The sequence below is a fragment of the Theropithecus gelada genome, chromosome 17 (assembly GCF_003255815.1).
Source record: "Theropithecus gelada isolate Dixy chromosome 17, Tgel_1.0, whole genome shotgun sequence".
Taxonomy (NCBI): Eukaryota; Metazoa; Chordata; class Mammalia; order Primates; family Cercopithecidae; genus Theropithecus; species Theropithecus gelada.
The window spans coordinates 77,613,066-77,632,075 of NC_037685.1; the positions used below are offsets into that span (position 1 = coordinate 77,613,066).

General features: G+C 38.7%; 1 protein-coding gene across 3 annotated transcripts in view; it reads left to right on the forward strand.

Annotated features, from left to right (window-relative positions):
- Window positions 1-19,010, forward strand: part of LRCH1 (leucine rich repeats and calponin homology domain containing 1) — a 197,950-nt gene that overhangs the window by 85,665 nt on the left and 93,275 nt on the right. For all 3 annotated transcript variants that reach the window (XM_025364709.1, XM_025364707.1, XM_025364708.1), the window contains exon 2: window positions 13,886-14,030. In XM_025364709.1, the coding sequence (XP_025220494.1) occupies window positions 13,886-14,030 (145 nt within the window). The remainder of the gene's footprint in view (window positions 1-13,885; window positions 14,031-19,010) is intronic.

Genomic DNA, 19,010 nt, shown 5'->3' on the forward strand with positions numbered 1-19,010 from the left:
TAGGCACAGTGGAGCGCTCCCTCCTCCTTGAGACACTGTCTTCACTTGGTTTCCAGGGACCTTGTTGGCCTGTGTTTTCCTCCTTCCTCACAGACCACTCCCTCTTAGTCTTCTTCCTCTTCTTGCCTCTAAAGGTTGGGATGTCCCAGGGCTGAGTGCATGGCTCTCTTCTCTAATCTCCACTCACTCCACTTTAGAGTATTCTTGCCATGCCATTTATACTCTTACAGTTCCCAACATTTGTCCCCGAGCTCCAGCTGTGAACGCTTCCTTACCTGCATATCTAATAGGTGTCTCAACATTTGCATCTCCAGAGTGACTCTTGACCTGCCCCACAATATCTGCTATAGGCTTCCACATCTGAGGATGGCAACTCCATTCTTCCAATTTCTGAGGCCAAAATTGGGAGTCCTAATTGACTACTCTTTTTCTCTCAAACCTCCATCCAATCAGCAAATACGGTTGGCTTTACTTTCAAAAGATGCAACCTGAATGTGGCCACTTCTCGTCACTTCCACTCTGCCACTCAGGTCTAACCGCCTTCTTACATTGCTTGGGTTGTCACCTCCTCCCTGGCCTCCCTGTCTGCCCTAGATTCCAAACACAAATCTAGCGAGAAGAGCCTATGAAAATGTGAGCCACCCTCTGCTCCAAGCCGTCCAATGGCCAGGAAATGGCAGACTTTTATAATGGCCGAAAGCCCTGTGTGATTGCCTGCTCCATGACCTCATTGGCCTCTCTTTCTGATTTCCTCACCCTTGTTCCCTCGCTGGAGTCACACAGCCTTCCCTGGTGTCCCTGCAGTATGCCACCCTGCTGCTACCTTAAGGCTTTTCTGCTCGCTGTCCGCCTGGGGAGAGGCTCAGCCCTCAAGGATCCCGTGCCTTCCTCTCTTCTTTCCATCAGCTCTGCACTCAGACGTCATCTTGGTTGCGAATTCTTCCCTGGTCACCCTGTTTAAAGTTGCCACGCCTCTCCCGCACTTCCTAGTTCTTTTTTCTTCTTTATTTTTCTTTCTAGCACTTACCACCCTGTAACATGCCATGCATTTTACTTGTCATTCGTGTTTGTGTCACCCCACTGGAGGGTGAGTTCTGGAGAGCAGGAGTTCTTCGCCAGCGTTCGCTGGGTTCGCCCACTGCTTAGAACTATTGCTGGCGCATAGTAGGTACACAACAAGTATTCCTTGAATGACTGTAGAGAAGAGGCTTTCACAAAACAGAAAAGCGTAATTGGCCACTTCAGCCTCCTATACTATAGGCTTCATTTGAAATTTCAAGTTCTTATTTTATCCAAAAGAGAACAAAGCTGAGTTAAACATTGCTCCAAACGATATCTGGTTTCTAAGAAGGACATATAGATGAAATTGTAATTTAGGTTGCTATGGACACGTTAATACATATAAAATATTTATGACAACTATAGTATTTGTATTACATACAAGAAAATTACTTTGGATTTGCAAATTGATTCATATAAAATTTATTTTCTTATGGGACATTAACTATATTACAGTAGCTTTGAATTTTCTGAATTATATTTACTTAAAAATGTCACTGGCAATGTCTTTGAGGGTTACTTTTTTTGGATAAAACTTGTGGCAATGATTCCTCCTTTGACTGCTTCAGCAATATGTTAAAACTGGCACGGAACCTTTGAATAGCTTTTGAATTTTTACCTCGTTTGAAATTAAACAGTTACTGATGTAATTAATACTATATGGTATAAATTTTGAATTCTGCATGATTTCTACTTCAAAATGATGCCTGTTGCCTTCATTCTACTTTATGTTTAACACAAGTATTTGAAAAACCTGAGTAGTGGTTATCTTGCTTAGTGGAACTATAATTTACTTCACGTAAAAAGGAGGATTCATTTCTTTATCTTGGAAGTCTTTAAAAATATACTTATACATTTCCATCCCAAATTAGCAAGTCTCCTAGAGGGACAATAATTTTATCTTTGCTAACTGAAGATCTTACATGGCCTCATGCCTAAGATTATTTACTACGCATTGTATTAAAATGAAAAAGAGTTTGATATGCCACTAAAAGACTTTTTTAAATAGGAGAGATCTAATCAATCACATATGTGAATGTGTTGCGTATACTACAAAACCTCTAGATCCTCTTTACCTTTGCAAGGTGTGTGGGTAGTTTTGGCTTTCCTTATATTTTTATTTGTTATTTGTGAAGTATATAATAAAAGAAAATCTAAGAAATTGAGGATTAACAGAATTAATAGACTGTTAACTGAAGTGTAATAGACTGTTTCACGGTATATTTGACTTCAAAAGCTTCCAGCAAAGATAAAAATCCTGGAAAAAAACTTTCTGGTTTGGTCATTTTTATATAAAAGGCTTTGTTTTTTCCAGCAAAGAACATTTCTTTTATGGTTGAGAGTTTCAATATTTATGTAATTAGCAGCTCACAGCAGTGCCTTGTTTCAGTCTTGATTCTAATCCTGAAATGATGATAACATACCAGCAAAGCAGCAGCCGTAGAGTCCACGGAGCCTACTTCTCTGCCTTTCTTCTGTCTCCCTGTAGAGAGAAGTCCACTCTCTTCTCTGATCCCAGGGTAGTGTAAATTTGGGCATGCAGAAGGTCAATGTTCCTTAGCATCGTTGGGATTCATTTTCTTTGCATTTCCCAGATTACTCACCTTGCAGCAGTTGTCGGATCCCTTAACTAGTAACTAGTTTTCTTCGAATTATGGTACCACAGAGACTATCTGTGGACTGGCTGGTAAGAGACTGTTACCAACTGCTCAGCTTTAATCAGGCAACAAGGTATTTGTTACACTTCAAATACTCATGTGATTTAGCGAAGGGCCATTTGAGCTCAAAAGCCTCACAATGGAAAGTTTCTGAGACCTCTGCCCTCCTTCTCACACCCCAGAGAATCCCTAGTCTCCTGCTTTCCTCTCCTGCTATCTGCATGACTGCTGCTAGCCTGCTCAGCCAGGAAGATGGTCCGCCACAGACCCCTGTTCGCTGCCCAGGGTCTCAGGACCCCTGTCCCGAGCGGAGTCCCAAGCAGTGTTGTACTTGCCAGGAAGCTCTCTGGGCTCTTCTGCACCCTTGGGGAACCGTGTCCCTGCAGTAATCTGTACTCATGTTTATTCCCACACTTCTCTCTAGAATTTAAGTCATGAGCTGTGTGTCTCCCTTTCTGTACTCGGAGAGTGTCAGAGGAGGCCTGGTGTCCTAGTTATATTTCATTTTTCAACTGTCGTTTGCTGAACTCCAGACACTGCTAACTGCTTTGCATGCATCATTTCACTTCTTCTTCCTAATGTTTACAAGGTACAAATGAACCAAACACATACAACTGGCACTGTGATGAGTGAGGGAATATAGATACATTGATCATTGAAAGGAGCTAGAGAGAACTGTTAGGTAAGTTGAGCATTAATTTAGTGGAAAGAGAAACCTTCAAACTAACTTACAGATTTTTCACTTGTTGTACAGAACTATTATTTATTTATTTGTGTCTCATGGAACCCAGTAATAGCTATCATAATAACGATAGTGGTTATTCTTAGAGTGCTTCACTCTGTGGCAGGCACTGCTCTAAGGGCTTTATATGTATCATCCCATTCAATCCTTTCACTAATTCAACGGAGCCAGTACTATTAATATCCTCATATTACAGATGCAGAGATTGAGGCATAGAGAAATTAAATAATTACTTCCAAGTTCATACAGCTAAGTGGTGGGACCAGAATTTGAACTCAAGCTGTCTGACCTGAGGACCTGGAACCGGGCTGGGTTTCCAGCAAGAAAGGACAGTGCCCATCTTGGGCTGGGTGGAAACATGACACTGAAGACATGGGCTCTTTGTTCTAGAGAAAATATTAGGGACCTGGTCAGAGCTCACTTACTTTTAGTAATAAATATTCAATTCAATGAATATTTGTTAAGCTTTTACTGTACAACAATGAACAAAGATCCTAATCTTCATGGAGCTTCCATTCTAGGAGGAGAAAAGAGAAAATTCACATCTATCTACATGACTCAATTGCATTGCTATGTTAGAAGGTTATTTATGTGCTAAGATAAAAAGAAAATGTAGAACAGAGGAAGAAGGTTAAGATGGTTACGAAAAAAGTTTTAAGGAGGTGATCAGGGAAGACCTCATGGTTCATATTGGAGAATTGTTGATCACATTTCTGTTGTTTGACCCGACTTCTTTGTTGATCTCTTAAGAGATGCAGGCTGAGATCTTTACTCACTCAAAACTTGTAAGGAACTGCTTAATATTTCTGCCCATTTAACCCTGGAAGCGTGGGGTTGTTTTGTCTGCAGAGACAGGGGTGAGTCAGCCCATGGATTCTGCTTTATTGGCTGGGTAGCACTCCCTTACTGCAGGGCAGTTCTGAATGTGTGCCCCATGGGTGCTGAGTCATGGGGCTGGGTGGGGTGTCTAGAGGAGTGGGAAGTGAAGGTCAGACACCGAGGATGTTGCAGAGCTGAGACAGGAATTTCAGGATGGATAGAAAGATGTAGCTGAGATTCTTCTAGAGAGACCCTTGCCTGCCTAGGTGAAGATAGGGATGGATTGTCCAAAGAGGGCAGATGACCCTAGATCCTACCTCTACCCAAGGACTATCTCCACCAAGGCAGTGGTCCCAGGAAGAGCAGCAAGAGGGTAGAGATAACAGAGCAGCCCCCTCAGTACTGGGAAAACAGCAGGTTCCATGCACTTTTGTGGTGGGCCAGGGCTTTAGATGAATAAGTGACAGATTCACCTCTTACCCAGTTATTGAGACATCATGATGTGTGCTAAGATTCTGAAATTAAATTTCCATGATAACATGTTTATGGTGTCATTTGGTCTTCCTGTGTGGAACTGGTATGGATTTCGACTTTCAAGATGAGATCTTCTCTTCGGACCATAAAACAAGATGTTGCAAATGAGGTTCCCAGCTGTCCTGGTCTGTCGGCACGGCTGCTTGATGGCTCTCATCACGGCTGCTCGATGGCCGTGGTGGCTGATAACTCAGGATGTTGTTGCTGGAGAGCGGGGATCTCGTCCAGATCCTCCTGAGACACCACTTTCCTTTTTCATACAAAAACAACACTGTCCTTCCAATCGTGCTGACTGCACACCAGATTCCATTGACTGTTTTTCTACCCTACCCTGCTTATTTTTATTCATCTGGCTACTTTATTTTAGGGATTTGCAGAGCTTATCTTGGCAGCGGTGACTCTTATTGTTTTATTTCTGGCTGCTCGGCTTTCATGTGAATGCTTCCATTAAGAGGTGGACGTGGGGAGGACGTGGTTCTGGGGTTCCGGTTTGCTGCCTAGGTATGTTGGCACAGATAGAGCTGTGGCGGCCCAGCTCTGCGCTGCAGAGCCAGACCCAGGCTGGGATTCCAGCAGGAAAGGACAATGCCCATCATGGGCTGGATGGAGGATACGTGGCACTAAAGACATGTGCTCTTCTTTCTGGAGAAAATATTAGGGACCTGGCCAGAGATCACTTACTTTTAGTACAGAGCTATAGAATCTTTTTAATGCCTGGTGACCAGGCACCTGAAATGGGTCAGTCATTTTTTTTTGTTTGTTTTACAAGCTATACCCATATGAACAACTGATGTTGCCTGTATGCAGTTCTATGAGGCAGAATCAGTAGATTCAAGACAGGACTTCGGTGTCACACAAAACTGGATTAGTTCTTGGCTCTGCCACTGACTAACTCTGTGTCCTTGGGCAAGTTACCTAACCTCTCTGGTCTTTAGTGCCTGCATGTGATTAGGAATCATAACAGCACCTGCCTCACTAGGTTGTGATGAGGATTACATGAGGAAAAAAAACCCCACAAATTTTCTGTGATCATGGACAACTCAAAATATGCAAAGCTCCATATTCCAAGTCAGATTCTTGTTGCTCTGATTGTATCAGAAACTAACTGAGGAGTTCAGAGTAAGAATCTAACCTAGCAATGCTTGATTCCAGATTGGCTAAGATTTTCTTTCCCAAATTAGGTTATTTCTCAGGTACTAGCCTGGTATCCAAACCACACCCTTTCTGGGAACTACCTCTGCTCTTAGGACAGCAACATCTGTGGAGGCTCGGTTTAGGTACAGAAAGCAGAAGTAGGTTGTGTCATCTGTTCACCTGGCTTTCCCATAGCACAGTAGGAATCAGCCGGACATCTCCAGAATCCTGATGTCCAAGTTTCTGGCTACGAACCCCAGGCTTTAGGATGTTAAAAAAAAACTCTCCAAATGATTGCAGCGTGCCAACAAGATTGAGAAACAATACACGCACATTTTGTTTAGGGAAATAGCTCATAAGCCGATTCACTAACACCTCTATACAAGCATATTGATAATAGAATTAGAGCAATAAATAACAAAGACAAACACAAATTCTTTATCAGCATGTATCTCTAGCTTTTAAAAGCTTACTTATCTTTCTGTCACTCAGACCCTACCACCTTTTCACAGCCCCTTGCCCATTTGCCCCCTCTTATTTGGTTGCCCTTGAAGACAAAGATACTAATTGCCTTTTTAACATTTTCCTGTTATCTATGAGTTCTTATTCTTTCTGTCTTTCCTGAGTGGGAGAACCTTGATTACTCACACTTTGATGTATCTGTCATTGTTAGTGGTGCTTCCGGCATGGCTCTGCCCTTTCAAAGGCAGAGTTAGGAGTGCTCATATCTCTCTGTGAACCATGAACAGACTGTCCTCTCATGTCTTTAATTCAACCAAGTCCTAGATTCATTCCTTCCTTTCTCTCTTTTTCTCTCCCCTTTAAAGAGGGACCAGATGTTGTTTTACTTCTTGGTTATCAGGACAGAAAAAATTTTGAACATGTACGTATATCTTTCACTCCCACTATTTGTAAAGGGATTATCTATTCTGGATTATCAGAGTCAAAACATCTTGATCCAGACTCACTTCCACTTCCCTTCTAGATGTTTTCCCCATGGTGGGTTCTCAAAGACACAAGATGATTTCCATATCAGCCTAAGCAAAGCATCAAAAAGCAAACATGCCCATTTTTTTTTGCACCCTCTTCCTCTCTTCTGTTAATAAAGTTGAGGATTAAATGATACTCAGAGAAAAAGCAAGTCATATATTTGGAAGCCTATTCATCAAAATAGAGTGTTTATGTAAGGTTAATACAATCAGCAATTCGAGCCAAGCTTCATGTTGTTACTTCTAGAGTTAAGCCCCTCAGCCGACCTATTTTTTTCAGTACTTTCCTTTTTTATCCATGATTTTCATCACCTTCTTACCTTCTGGGCTTATACGAAGACCATGTTGACTTTATCTTGGTTGAATTTTGGACACATAAAAGTGCAGTGAAGATTTAATTGCTGTATCTTCCTGATAATAAAGCTGGTCTTGCTTGGCATTATTCCATGGAGAAACAGTGGTCTTGTGGGGGGAGCTCTGTCCATCTTTAGTGTTGGGCACATAAGTGACAGAGGCTTTCAGAGCCTTAGTTTTGTCATCTTTAGGTGGGGCTACTGCTGTTACATGCGGTGGTTTAAATGAGGTGCCAGATGTGAAGCTCCAGTGTCGGGCATGCTTGAATTGGTCAATGCATGACAAACTTTGCCAACTGTCCTTCATCTACCTTCTCCCAAATGCCTAGCTCTTTATTTGTACCATTTTTAAAGCGCAATTAGGGCATCCTGCCTTATGTTTCATCCTGGTTTGCCTCATCTTACTTTTCAAAATTTAAACTCCTTGAAAGTAGGCCTGAAGTGGTTTCCCATTTCCGTAGATACTCCATCCTTAGTGTACATTGAGGATGCATACCTAATTCAGCATGGAGTGAATGAAACTAAACAAAGAAAAAAGGAAAGCTTTTGTTTTTCTGTTTTGTTTTAACTTGGGCAGTGCTGATCTGGGGAACTGTTTTTGTATAGCCAGTGAAAGTGTCTAAGCTGTGTGTAGATTTTGTAATAGAGTTTCATCCTTGTTAATGTAGAAATTGTAACACAAACCCAAGACAACAGGGGACCCATTGCATAGGTGAACTGTCACTAACTCAGTGGACAGTTGGTCTGCCTGTTTGTCCAGCAATGTAGGCCTGGGCATGGCAGAAGCTCACTGTTACCTTATAACTTTATGAATGTGTAATGTGTAGCCTGGCTCCTTTCAGAAAGGAATCCTAAAAAAGTACATATAGAATAGCATAATTAAAAACAAGAATTAAAAGAGATCAGACACAACTTAAAATAATGGGAAAATGAAGGCTGTATCAGGTAAACCTCCTTTTCCTTTCAGCTAGCAGGACTAATCTCATCCCTTGAGAGGCTCTGACCAGCCCTTAGCACAGCTGCTTTCGGGATGCAGTCAGACAGCCAGGGAAGAAATTACTTGGAAGAAAAAATGTCAGAGTTTTCCCTCAAACCTGGAGATTGTGGAGGAAAAGATAAGAAGGGGGGAGAGCAAATATAATCTGCATTGTAAATAGTAATGAAAATATCAGACTGATACGCTAATTAGTGCAGTATTCTAGCACATTTTTAGCAAATGGTTATTAATGATGCCTTTAGTAAGTTTAGCCCAGAATTGAATATTAGCTGAATTTGTAAGTCATTTTGTAACTTATTTGTCTTACCATTACATTTTTCCCAAGTTTGAAAACAGAACACTTTTAAAATTCAGATTATATGATGGAATATATATTCTACAGTGAAATGTCAAATTTATTAACATAATATGTGAATATTTAATTACAGTATTGGTGGGTTTGTATTTTATAACTTCTTGTGATATTTAACTGCTGCTATTAATTATGATGATGAAACAAAATTTCTTGGATTTTGAATATTTTTGACTTAAAATATTTGAATTCAGAATAAATTTGACTTATTCACATAAATCTTAGCTCTGAAAAGAATGTTAGAACTCATCTAGTTTTATATACTTTAATATTACCTATTCAGAAACAAAGGCCTAGAAAATTGAGCAACTTTCTCAAACATTTCAGGTGGTTGTAGATTTAGAACTAGTCTTCTGCTCTCAGGTTAGAGTGGTTTCTATTATTAATTTTATGCCTCGTTGTCCTCTAAAAGGTTCGTAGCTATGTGACAGTATTTCTACAAAAATACTATTTTCTTCTTGCTTAAAGAAACATTAGTGACACTGAAATCACAGAAACACTCTCATTACCTAAAATAGTTCTTGAAATATTCTACGCGCATATATTCTATATCTTGTTCATTCAATTAGATAGTATAGTTCTAGCAGTTCTCAGGAAAGGTAAAGTTTGGAATGTAAACTGGACCCTCAGTGGAACTTCCTTGGAGTTGAACCTGAAGGAAACAACACATAGAAGTTTCCTGGGCAAATTTCCAGCCGTGTAGCACATCAAGATCACTACGTCTAGTCAAGTGGTTCAAAAAGAAAGAACGCAAGAGACTTCTGGAATTCTTTTCTATTTAGATTCTAAACATTCGTGAAAGGAGGCTTGCTTCAATATTTTCCTTAATTTAATATGAGGAAATTCACGGTTTGCTCTGGCCCCTTAATTCTTTTTAAGTGAAACGAAATTCTTTGTGCAGAGAAAGAATAAGAATGCTGATGGGCGAATGAGACAGAGATATGTATACACACAATTACATATGTTATCATAATGTGTATATATTGGATATCACAATCAAATAAGCAATGCAGTGATATTTCTAAAGACACAGAAGTATCTACAGTGAGAAGTCTTCCTCCCATTCACTCCTGTCTGCCTAGCCAGAGATCCTTTCTCCAGAAACAACCACTTTAAACAGTTTCTTGTGTAGCTTTCCAGACATAATCTACTTATATTTAAATAATTATGTAAATATTCATTAAAACCTGCAAATACTATATGCACTGTCCTGCAACTGTTTTTTGTTTTTTTTTTTTTTTTAACATTTAGAATCAATTTTGAAGTTTGTTTTGTATCAGCACATATAGAGCTGCTTCATTCATTTTTGTGGCTGCATAGTATTAGTATTCCATTATGGAATATAATGTTTAATATTACATTCCATCACACAAAATAGAATTAATATTATATTAATATCGATTGATTTAATTTTAGCATATTTATGATGTTTGTTAATGGTATATTAATACTTAACCAGTCCTGTATTTTATTTTCTTTCCATCTTTTGCTCTTTGAAACCATACTAGCCGGGCGTGGTGGCTCACGCCTGTAATCTCAGCACTTTGGGAGGCCAAGGTGGGCAGATCACCTGAGGTCTGGGGTTTAAGACCAGCCTGGTCAACATGGTGAAACCCCATCTGTACTAAAAATACAAAAATTAGCTGGACATGGTGGTGTATGCCTATAATCCCAGCTACTCAGGAGGCTGAGGCAGGAGAATTTCTTGAACTCAGAAGGCAGAGGCTGTAGTGAGCTGAGATCACACTACTGCACGCCAGCCTGGGCGACAGAATGAGACTCTATCTCAAAAAAAAAAAAAAAAAGGAAAAAAAAAGGAACCATGCTAAAAAAATAGGTCATTTGCATATGTATAAGAATATCTGTAGATAAGAAAGACTGCTAGGTTAAAGTGTATGTGCAGTTGTAATATTTATAGATATTACCGAAAAATGTCCTTCATTCACATCACCATGGCCTCAATATTACAATGTGTTTATCAGATTTTTTTATATTCACCATTCTAATAGATGAAAAATACTATCCCATGTAGTTGTAATTTGTGTCACTCTAATTTGAGTGTGGTTGATCCTTTTTTCATATGCTTAAGAGCCATTCGTATATCATTTTCTGTGAGCCATCTGTTCATATCTTTTTTTTTCTTGTTTACGATTTGTCTTTTTTCTGTCAACTGTAGAAACTCTTTCTGTGTATAAAAAATTTGCCTATTGGGTTTATGAATTGTAGAACTTTCCATCCTCCCCCATTCCTTGATTGTCATAAATGTTTATGGTGAAGATTTTGATTTAAAAATGCCATACTTTTGTGTGTGTGTTGAATCTGGCACTCTCGCTTTATACTATTCATACAAAGCCTTCCCCATTCTGAGATCGTAAACACAACCCATGCTGTCCTGGTGCTGTTACGGCTTTTCACAGTAGATCTCTCATTCATCTAGACTTTATTGAGATAAAAGGTGCGAGATAGGTAGTCATGTTTTTTTTTTGTTTGTTCGTATTAGATGGCTATTCAGTTTTCTCAAACTACTGGCCTTGTGTCTTTTCCCTGTTGATTTGAAATGCCACCTTTATTACATACTTCAGTGGTCCCCAACCTGTTCGGCACCAGGGACCGGTTTTGTGGAAGACAGTTTTTCCCCAGGCCAGAGTGGGGGGTGGTTTCGGGATAACTCAAGTGTATTACTTCATTGTGCACTTTATTTCTGTTATTACTACGTTGTAATATATAATGAAATAATTATATAACTCGCCATAATATAGAATCAATGGCAGCCCTGACCTTGTTTTCCTGCTCTAGATGGTCCCATCTGAGGGGGATGAGAGACAGTGACAGATCATCAGGCATTAGATTCTAACAAGGAGCACGCAACCTAGGTCTCTTGCATGCACAGTTCACAGTAGGGTTCGTGCTCCGATGAGAATCAATGCCCGAGATGATCTGACAGGAGGCGGACCTCAGGCGGTAATGTGAGCAGTGGGGAGTGCCTGTAAATACATATGAAGTTTCACTTGCCAGCCTGATGCTCACCTTCTGCTGTGCAGACCTCTACCAGTCAGGTCCATGGCCTTGATTTCCATATGTATGTCTCTTGACTCATTTCCCATCTTAGTAATTCATGCCATTGACCTTCCCATCTATCTACCACATTGCTTTATGATGTGTTTTTAATATTCAGGAGAGCTCATCCTCTCAGGGCTTTTCTTTGTTGAGAAATACTTTACTATTTTCACATTATTTTACCGTGAGATCTTTAGAATCAACTGATGTAATAACCCCAACAATTTTTTTAAAATTCTGGAAGTATTTTTTTGTTTAAATTGGAAGTGCCTTAAAATATACAGATATAATTGAGATAATTGTCATCACCTTTTAAAATTTTGCCTTAGTAACATTTTAAAGTTTTCGTCATATAAATTTTGCATATTCCGGCCGGGCGCGGTGGCTCAAGCCTGTAATCCCAGCACTTTGGGAGGCCGAGACGGGCGGATCACGAGGTCAGGAGATCAAGACCATCCTGGCTAACACGGTGAAACCCTGTCTTTACTAAAAAAATACAAAAAACTAGGCGGGCGAGGTGGTGGGCCCCTGTAGTCCCAGCTACTCGGGAGGCTGAGGCAGGAGAATGGCGTGAACCCGGGAGGCGGAGCTTGCAGTGAGCTGAGATCCGGCCACTGCACTCCAGCCTGGGCCACAGAGCGAGACTCCGTCTCAAATAAATAAATAAATAAATAAATTTTGCATATTCCTTAAGATTTTCTGGGGATTTTGCCCTTTTGCTATTATCATAAATTATATGTCTTCTTTTGTGTCATTTTGCTGGTGTGTGTAAAATATATAAAATATCCCTTAGTAAGGTTGTTTAAAAATAAATGTTGTATTCTACCAAATGCCTTTTACATATCCTTGAAGATGATCATGTACTATTTTACTTTGGTCTGTTTATAAGGTGAATTGTTTTGATAGTATAAGATCTTTGTATTCCCTATGCTCCCATAAAAAAGGATGATTTCATGTCCTTTGCAGGGACATGGATGAAGCTGGAAACCATCATTCTCAAAATTATTCCTTAAAAGTTTGTTGGAATTGTCCCTCTGAAGCTAACTAGTCCTGATTTTGCTTATTTGTGTATTTATTTATTGGAGGGAAGGTGGCTCTTTAACATCTATTTAATCTGTGATATTGACATATTTACATTTTCTGTGTTTTCTTTGGCTAAGGTATGGTTCCTTAAGTATATGTTACATATTTACTGATAATCTTCAGTTACTGTTTGAGTCCCTCCTGATACAGGGTGAGGTTATCTATTATTGTTGAGTTGTTTTCAGAAGTGGTGGTTCTTTCCTTATATTCTGTGTTTTATGGAATTTGACAGTCACGTCTCCCATTCATTTTGATATTAAGATATTAAAGACTATTTAGATATGAAGATATTAAGGACTATTGCATAATTTTATCAGTGGGATGGTAATACTGTAGGCCATACTGTATGATTACACTGTTCTGAGGACTATGATTGCTTTCTTTGGTACATTTGCCCAGTGGTATCCAGTTTTACTGCTGATTGTGCTTCATAGAATCAGTTCTTAATAGACACAATTTATCTCAGTCTTATATATTATAAGCTCTCAGTAATTCTAGTGAATAAAATACTTGGTTATTGTCTGTTATGTGTTCATTTGTAAAGAATGTAAAAGACATGTTCCTACAAAAATTAGCCAGGGGTGGTGGTGCGTGCCTGTAGTCCCAGCTACTCGGGAGGCTGGGGTGGGAGGATCACCTGAGCCCGGGAGGTTGAGATTGCAGTGAGCTGAAATCGTGCTACTGCAGTCCGGTACAGGCAACCAAGTGAGATCCTGTCTCAAAAAAAAAAAAAAAAAAAAAAGCAAACTTGAATTAATAATTTTGGTAAATATGTATGTGTTCAGATGTGTTAAAGGATAGCATTTTACATACTTGTCTGGTAGAATGAGTTGGAAATAAAATAATTTTTAGATACAGTAAAAAGTTCTTTAGAGAGCTAAAAAGTTTTAACAGCATTTTTGCTTTTCCAAATCCCATGTGTTCCAGAATTTGTCAAGGAAATAGAAAAAGGAAATAGAAATCACAATGCTGTAGTAACAGAGGTGCAAAAAAAATGATAATGTTGGTCAAAATGTATAATGTTAAGAAAAACAGTGTTTGTGGTTAATGAAAGTATATTGATTTTGTTCAAATTTTATTGAGAAGATATTCTCTCCTTTTCTCATAGATTTATCTAAAAACAGACTGGTTGAAGTTCCAATGGAATTGTGCCATTTTGTATCACTGGAAATTCTTAATCTGTATCACAACTGTATCAGAGTCATTCCTGAAGCCATCGTTAATCTCCAGATGCTGACTTACCTGAACTTGAGGTAGGTTAAACATAAAAGTTGTAATCAAATTCAATGAAAGAAATAAAAAACTTATGCTTTCATTTCTATCCATTTTTTTCACTCTTTGCAATTCTTGATTTTTCTTTGATGTAGATCCCACAAAGATGTTTTAAGTAATAACTTTTCTAATAAATTTGTAATGTTGTTAATACTGCTCTTGGTGCAAGACTTCCCTGAATGTCAATATGACAAGGGTTTTTTTAAAAAAATGATTTATATCATTTATTCTCTTTGTCTACTTGGTATTTGTAAGGTTGTAATTATGTTGTCTTCAAGTATTCATGTAGATTTTGGAGGAGGAAGTATAAAGGAAGTGAAAAAGAGTTTGGTTGTCGGGACAGACAAGGATCAAAAAAAAAAAAAGAGAGAAAGCCTGGGTGAGCTTTGGCAATTATTGATAACATTGGGCTTTGCTACCTAGTACTAATTGAGCCCATTCACTTTAAACCTTCTTAAGAAAGTTGAGGAGCACTGAACAACTCTAGCCAGGTACAAAGTTTGCTATGGGTAGGAAGTATATTTTCAAATGGGTAGGAAGTATATATTGGAGTATGGATCCGAGGATGTTTTAAGGCAAAGATGGAGAATTCATTGAAACTGATGATGGCTGAAGAGGACCATGTGGTATGTTATAAGCAGTGTTTTGTGATGAATTCCTGGTAATGGAAAGGAAAAAGAATATAGAAAGAGGCTGTTAAGCATCTAACTCTTTTCAGTCTAATTTTTAGCTTCATGGTTGTATCTGTTTTCTTCAACGTACGTGAGTCATTTTGTTTTTGTTCTGTTTTTCTTTGTCCACTTCTGCTACTTTTAATAATACCATGTCTGAGACCTGTTCTCCCATATTGAATCATGTGCTCTTTGAAGGAATTTGACAAATAGAGAAAATATGAGAAAAAGCTTACCTCTCTGAGGTATTGTATAAAGATATAAGAAAAATGTGTGGCTATCCTCTAAACTTTTTGAAAGCCAGATACTATATATACATACATATATATATACACACACACGCACACATAAAATTATTTTTAAAACTTCCTATAAAATTTATTACGTGAGTATAAATGTATGACATAAAGTAGTATGCCGGGCGCGGTGGCTCACGCCTGTAATCCCAGCACTTTGGGAGGCCAAGGCAGGCAGATCCCTTGAGCCCAGGAGTTCAAGACCAGCCTGGGCAACATGTTGAAACCCCATCTCTACTAAAAAAAAATACAAAAATAAGCCGGGTGTGCTGGCGTGCGCCCGTAGTCCCAGCTACTCGGGAGGCTGAGGTGAGAGGGTCTGGGAGATTGAAGCTGCAGTGAGCCATGATTGTGCTACTGCATTCCAGCCTGGGCAACAGAATGAGACTTTATCTCGAAATAAATAAATAAATAAATGAATAAATAAATAAATAAAATAAAAATATTAATGAGAATAATCTTTAAAGTAATCAAGAAGCTGGTCCTCTTGTGTTACTCAATTATAAGGCCTTTAATTCCTATTTGATTATTGGGTATAGTTGAAACATGTCTTCTAGGAATTGGACCCTTGAAATTGAGATATTTATCAGTTTGGGAGTGATTTGATGTTGAATGCAACGTAGCTTTTTCCTAAAAGATTTATTAGTATCCGTGAAACAGTGACTGCCACATTTGTTTACTTCCAAATACGTCGTTGTATCTAGAAAATACCAGTGTCATCTAATAAAATTGTTTTGAAGTCTTCTCAGATGTTGAGTAGTATCATCCACATGATAGTGTTGTCTGTGTGAGTTCTTCCTGTCCACAGACTACCACCCCACTCCCAGCCATCCCCAAGCCTGGTAAGCAGGAGGAACTCAGAATATCGTGCCTGTGTGTGATCACTACGTGATGTCTTCTCCACAACAACCAGGGTTAGCCACTGTGGCCTTTTCATGTCTTTTCTGCTCCTCCTGGATATTATTAAGTTAGCAAAATAAAATGTATATTTGTTGGGTATGGTGAAGGGACGCAGTGGACTTCGTTGACTTTTGGCCTTTGGGGAGAGACTGCCAATCCCCTCACTTGAAAAGTACGCAGAGACTTAGGATGCTGTAAACACACTGCTTTGTAGAAGAGCTAATCTAGTGTTTTTTTTCTGCAGTAGTTATAAATGGGATAGCACGCCAAAAAAAAAAAACACTTATATATCCAAGAAAGAAATATATAATCAATGCAGGACAGTATCATTAATTTTGATGTATGGGGAAGTCGGTGTGAATTTCTTGAAATTAAATAAACTGTAAATTACTTTTGAGCTCACCCTTAAGGTAGACGATATCAAGTATAGTATGATCTGAAAGAGCTTTAACAAATAGGCAAGTTTATCTGATTTTATAAACAAGTACCCTAAAATACTTTCTTTTCTGTAGCACTTAGAAATTTTCCTCTTATATCTATTAACTGAGAAGAAAGACTTGTTAGATGAAATAGTGCAAAGAAGCTGCTTTTCAAACTTTCACAGATTTTGTCTATCTATACTTAAAATCAACATGATCTCTCTCTATTTAGATTTTTTTCTCCTCTCAATAAATTACATGTAGAAATTACTAATTTTGTATATTCCAAAGTAGGAGAGATGCCATATGTAGCTACTTTGAATTAATGGGAACCATTCAAAATTGATTACACCCTCTGGAGTATATTGTGTATTTCAGCTGAGTAAACAGCCATAAATATTTGATGGTGATGGTGATAGTGATGGTGATGATAATGATGATGACAATGATGGTGGTGGTGGCGGTGGTGGTGATATGTCACTGCCTAACCAGCTTCTTGGCTAATAGGTTGTCTTTAAATGTCAGAAGGCCGCTTGGTGCCAACAACCTCTAGTCCCAAACTAGAGATAAATTTAGTTAGCACATGAAAAAAAATCCTTACTGTGAAGTGCAGTTAAAAACACTTACATATTTTTCACATTTTCTCACGTGATAGAAATGTTATGTTTGTGGAAAATATTATTGCTGTTTATGTAGCCTGTGTTTGAAGGATCTGGGCTTTTAATCTTTGCCTCTTGGTGTTCACAACAAAAGGTTATGTTAGTTTAGTATATGTGCCACTGTGTCTTTTCCTGTTGTAAAGTGTCTTAATCCAAGAAATGTGGCCAAGAACAATAAAAATGATTAAGCAAGACTTGTTCCTATAGAGGAACCAACACTTTGAACCTGAATTACACAGGAAAGCCTCACAAAGTTAAAAATCTATTTTAAGATGCTGGAGAGGTTGTTGTTGATGAGCCTCATGAAGAAAATGTACCGTAGGAAAATAAAATAACCCAGACTAGCAAAACTCTTGGCAATAGTAGGAGTGTTGTGAATCTAAGAATAGGGACCTCGGTTAAAAAGTCTCATCTCACGGGTAGCGGCTGCCAGGAAATGAAAGTTCTGTGTAGTATTTGATCATATTGCTTCCAGAACTCTTGGTGAGTGCTTTTACTTTTCTAGGGTGAAATACACCCAGCTAGGCCTGCTATATTCATTAGAAGTCCCAACCTCTCCCCACCTACTAGGAGAGGGTTCTGAAGCATTGCCTGTAAAGAACAGGGCGGTCTCTTGAACAAAATGTTATCACACCATAAAAGGAATCTGTTTTGGCTGCTTTCTCTGCAGCCTGGCATTCTTTTTGGCTGCTGAACAATGTGCAGAAAGAGCCAGCTTCCTGATGGTCCCATAACCAGTATCCCCACATTCCTTTGGGAGTCACACTGAGGAGTCATCTTGGATTGGGTCAAGCGTCTTGCATGCTAGGGTTGCCTTAGAAAACACAGGCTTTGTATTTTTTTTGTTGTGCACTAAAAATTAAATTTAACTACATTTCTTCTTACTTGTAGTAGAAATGTCTTCTCTCCCTGCACTGACAATTTTAAAGCAAGTCTCAATTGTAGGATGGTGTTTCTTCTCTCTAAAAAAAATGAAAAAATTGATGGTGTCTTCCTAAACTGAAAAAGAGGAGGAATTTGGTTCCATTCAATGGGACCACAAATGTGTATCCCACATTCTTTCATGAAGATCTTACCTCATTCAAAGGGAGAATGAGAAAACTTTAGTGTATATATTCAAGTATATTTTCAAGCTGGTCTTTGGTAGTCAGGTTTTGTTTTGTGAAATGACAGCTCAGCACAAAGACACCAAAAACACAGTGAACTGAACTGGAGTTTGAAAGTGAACTGGCTTAAAATTTGAAAACATTTTTCACGGGATAGCAGAGATGGAAGGGGCCACTGGAGTCATCCAGTGCATGTGCACGGCCAACCATGTGGAGTTTAAACTTTGCCTTTTCTAGTGCTCTTTGGGCATCTGTTATCAAGGTGGAACCTGTAGCCAGTGGTCCCTAAAATTATTAATGTGTTTATAAATTATTGTGCCTGTAAAATTATGTCCATTGCCATTGGTAGCTGACAGGCTTTATGAAGTGTGACTGCGTGAATGATTGACTGTTTCTTATCAGATTCCATTCCTTTTAGGATAGTTCATACTTGGCATAACTTCCAAAGAGGATTTTCCCATTATTACATATCACCGGATCATAGCTGTTGTTTCAGATCAGTGTTTGTATTGAAAAAAAGAACAGAGCGACACAAAAGGGATATTATGACTTTGATAACTAGAGTACTGTCAGAATTTGTTGGTTTTGTTTTCAGTTCTGTTTCTGATCTTAATAGAGTTGTTAAGATCTTTGTGCAGCAGGTTAGTGCTCTGGAACTGAGGTAAATACCCACTCCTAATTCAATTGTATATATTTTTTTGTTTATATGATTGTCAAAGTTTATTCTGCCAGCCCTAAATGAACAAGGTCCAAATTGCATTTATTTGTCTAACGAGACAGATAAAAAGCACCGTGAAACATTGCCATTTCATCAATAATCAACTTACTATATATCCTCTAAGAACATTGCACTTTACCAAGTCCTGTAACAAGTACTGTAGAGAAGAAGTGAGAATTTTTTTTTTTTTTT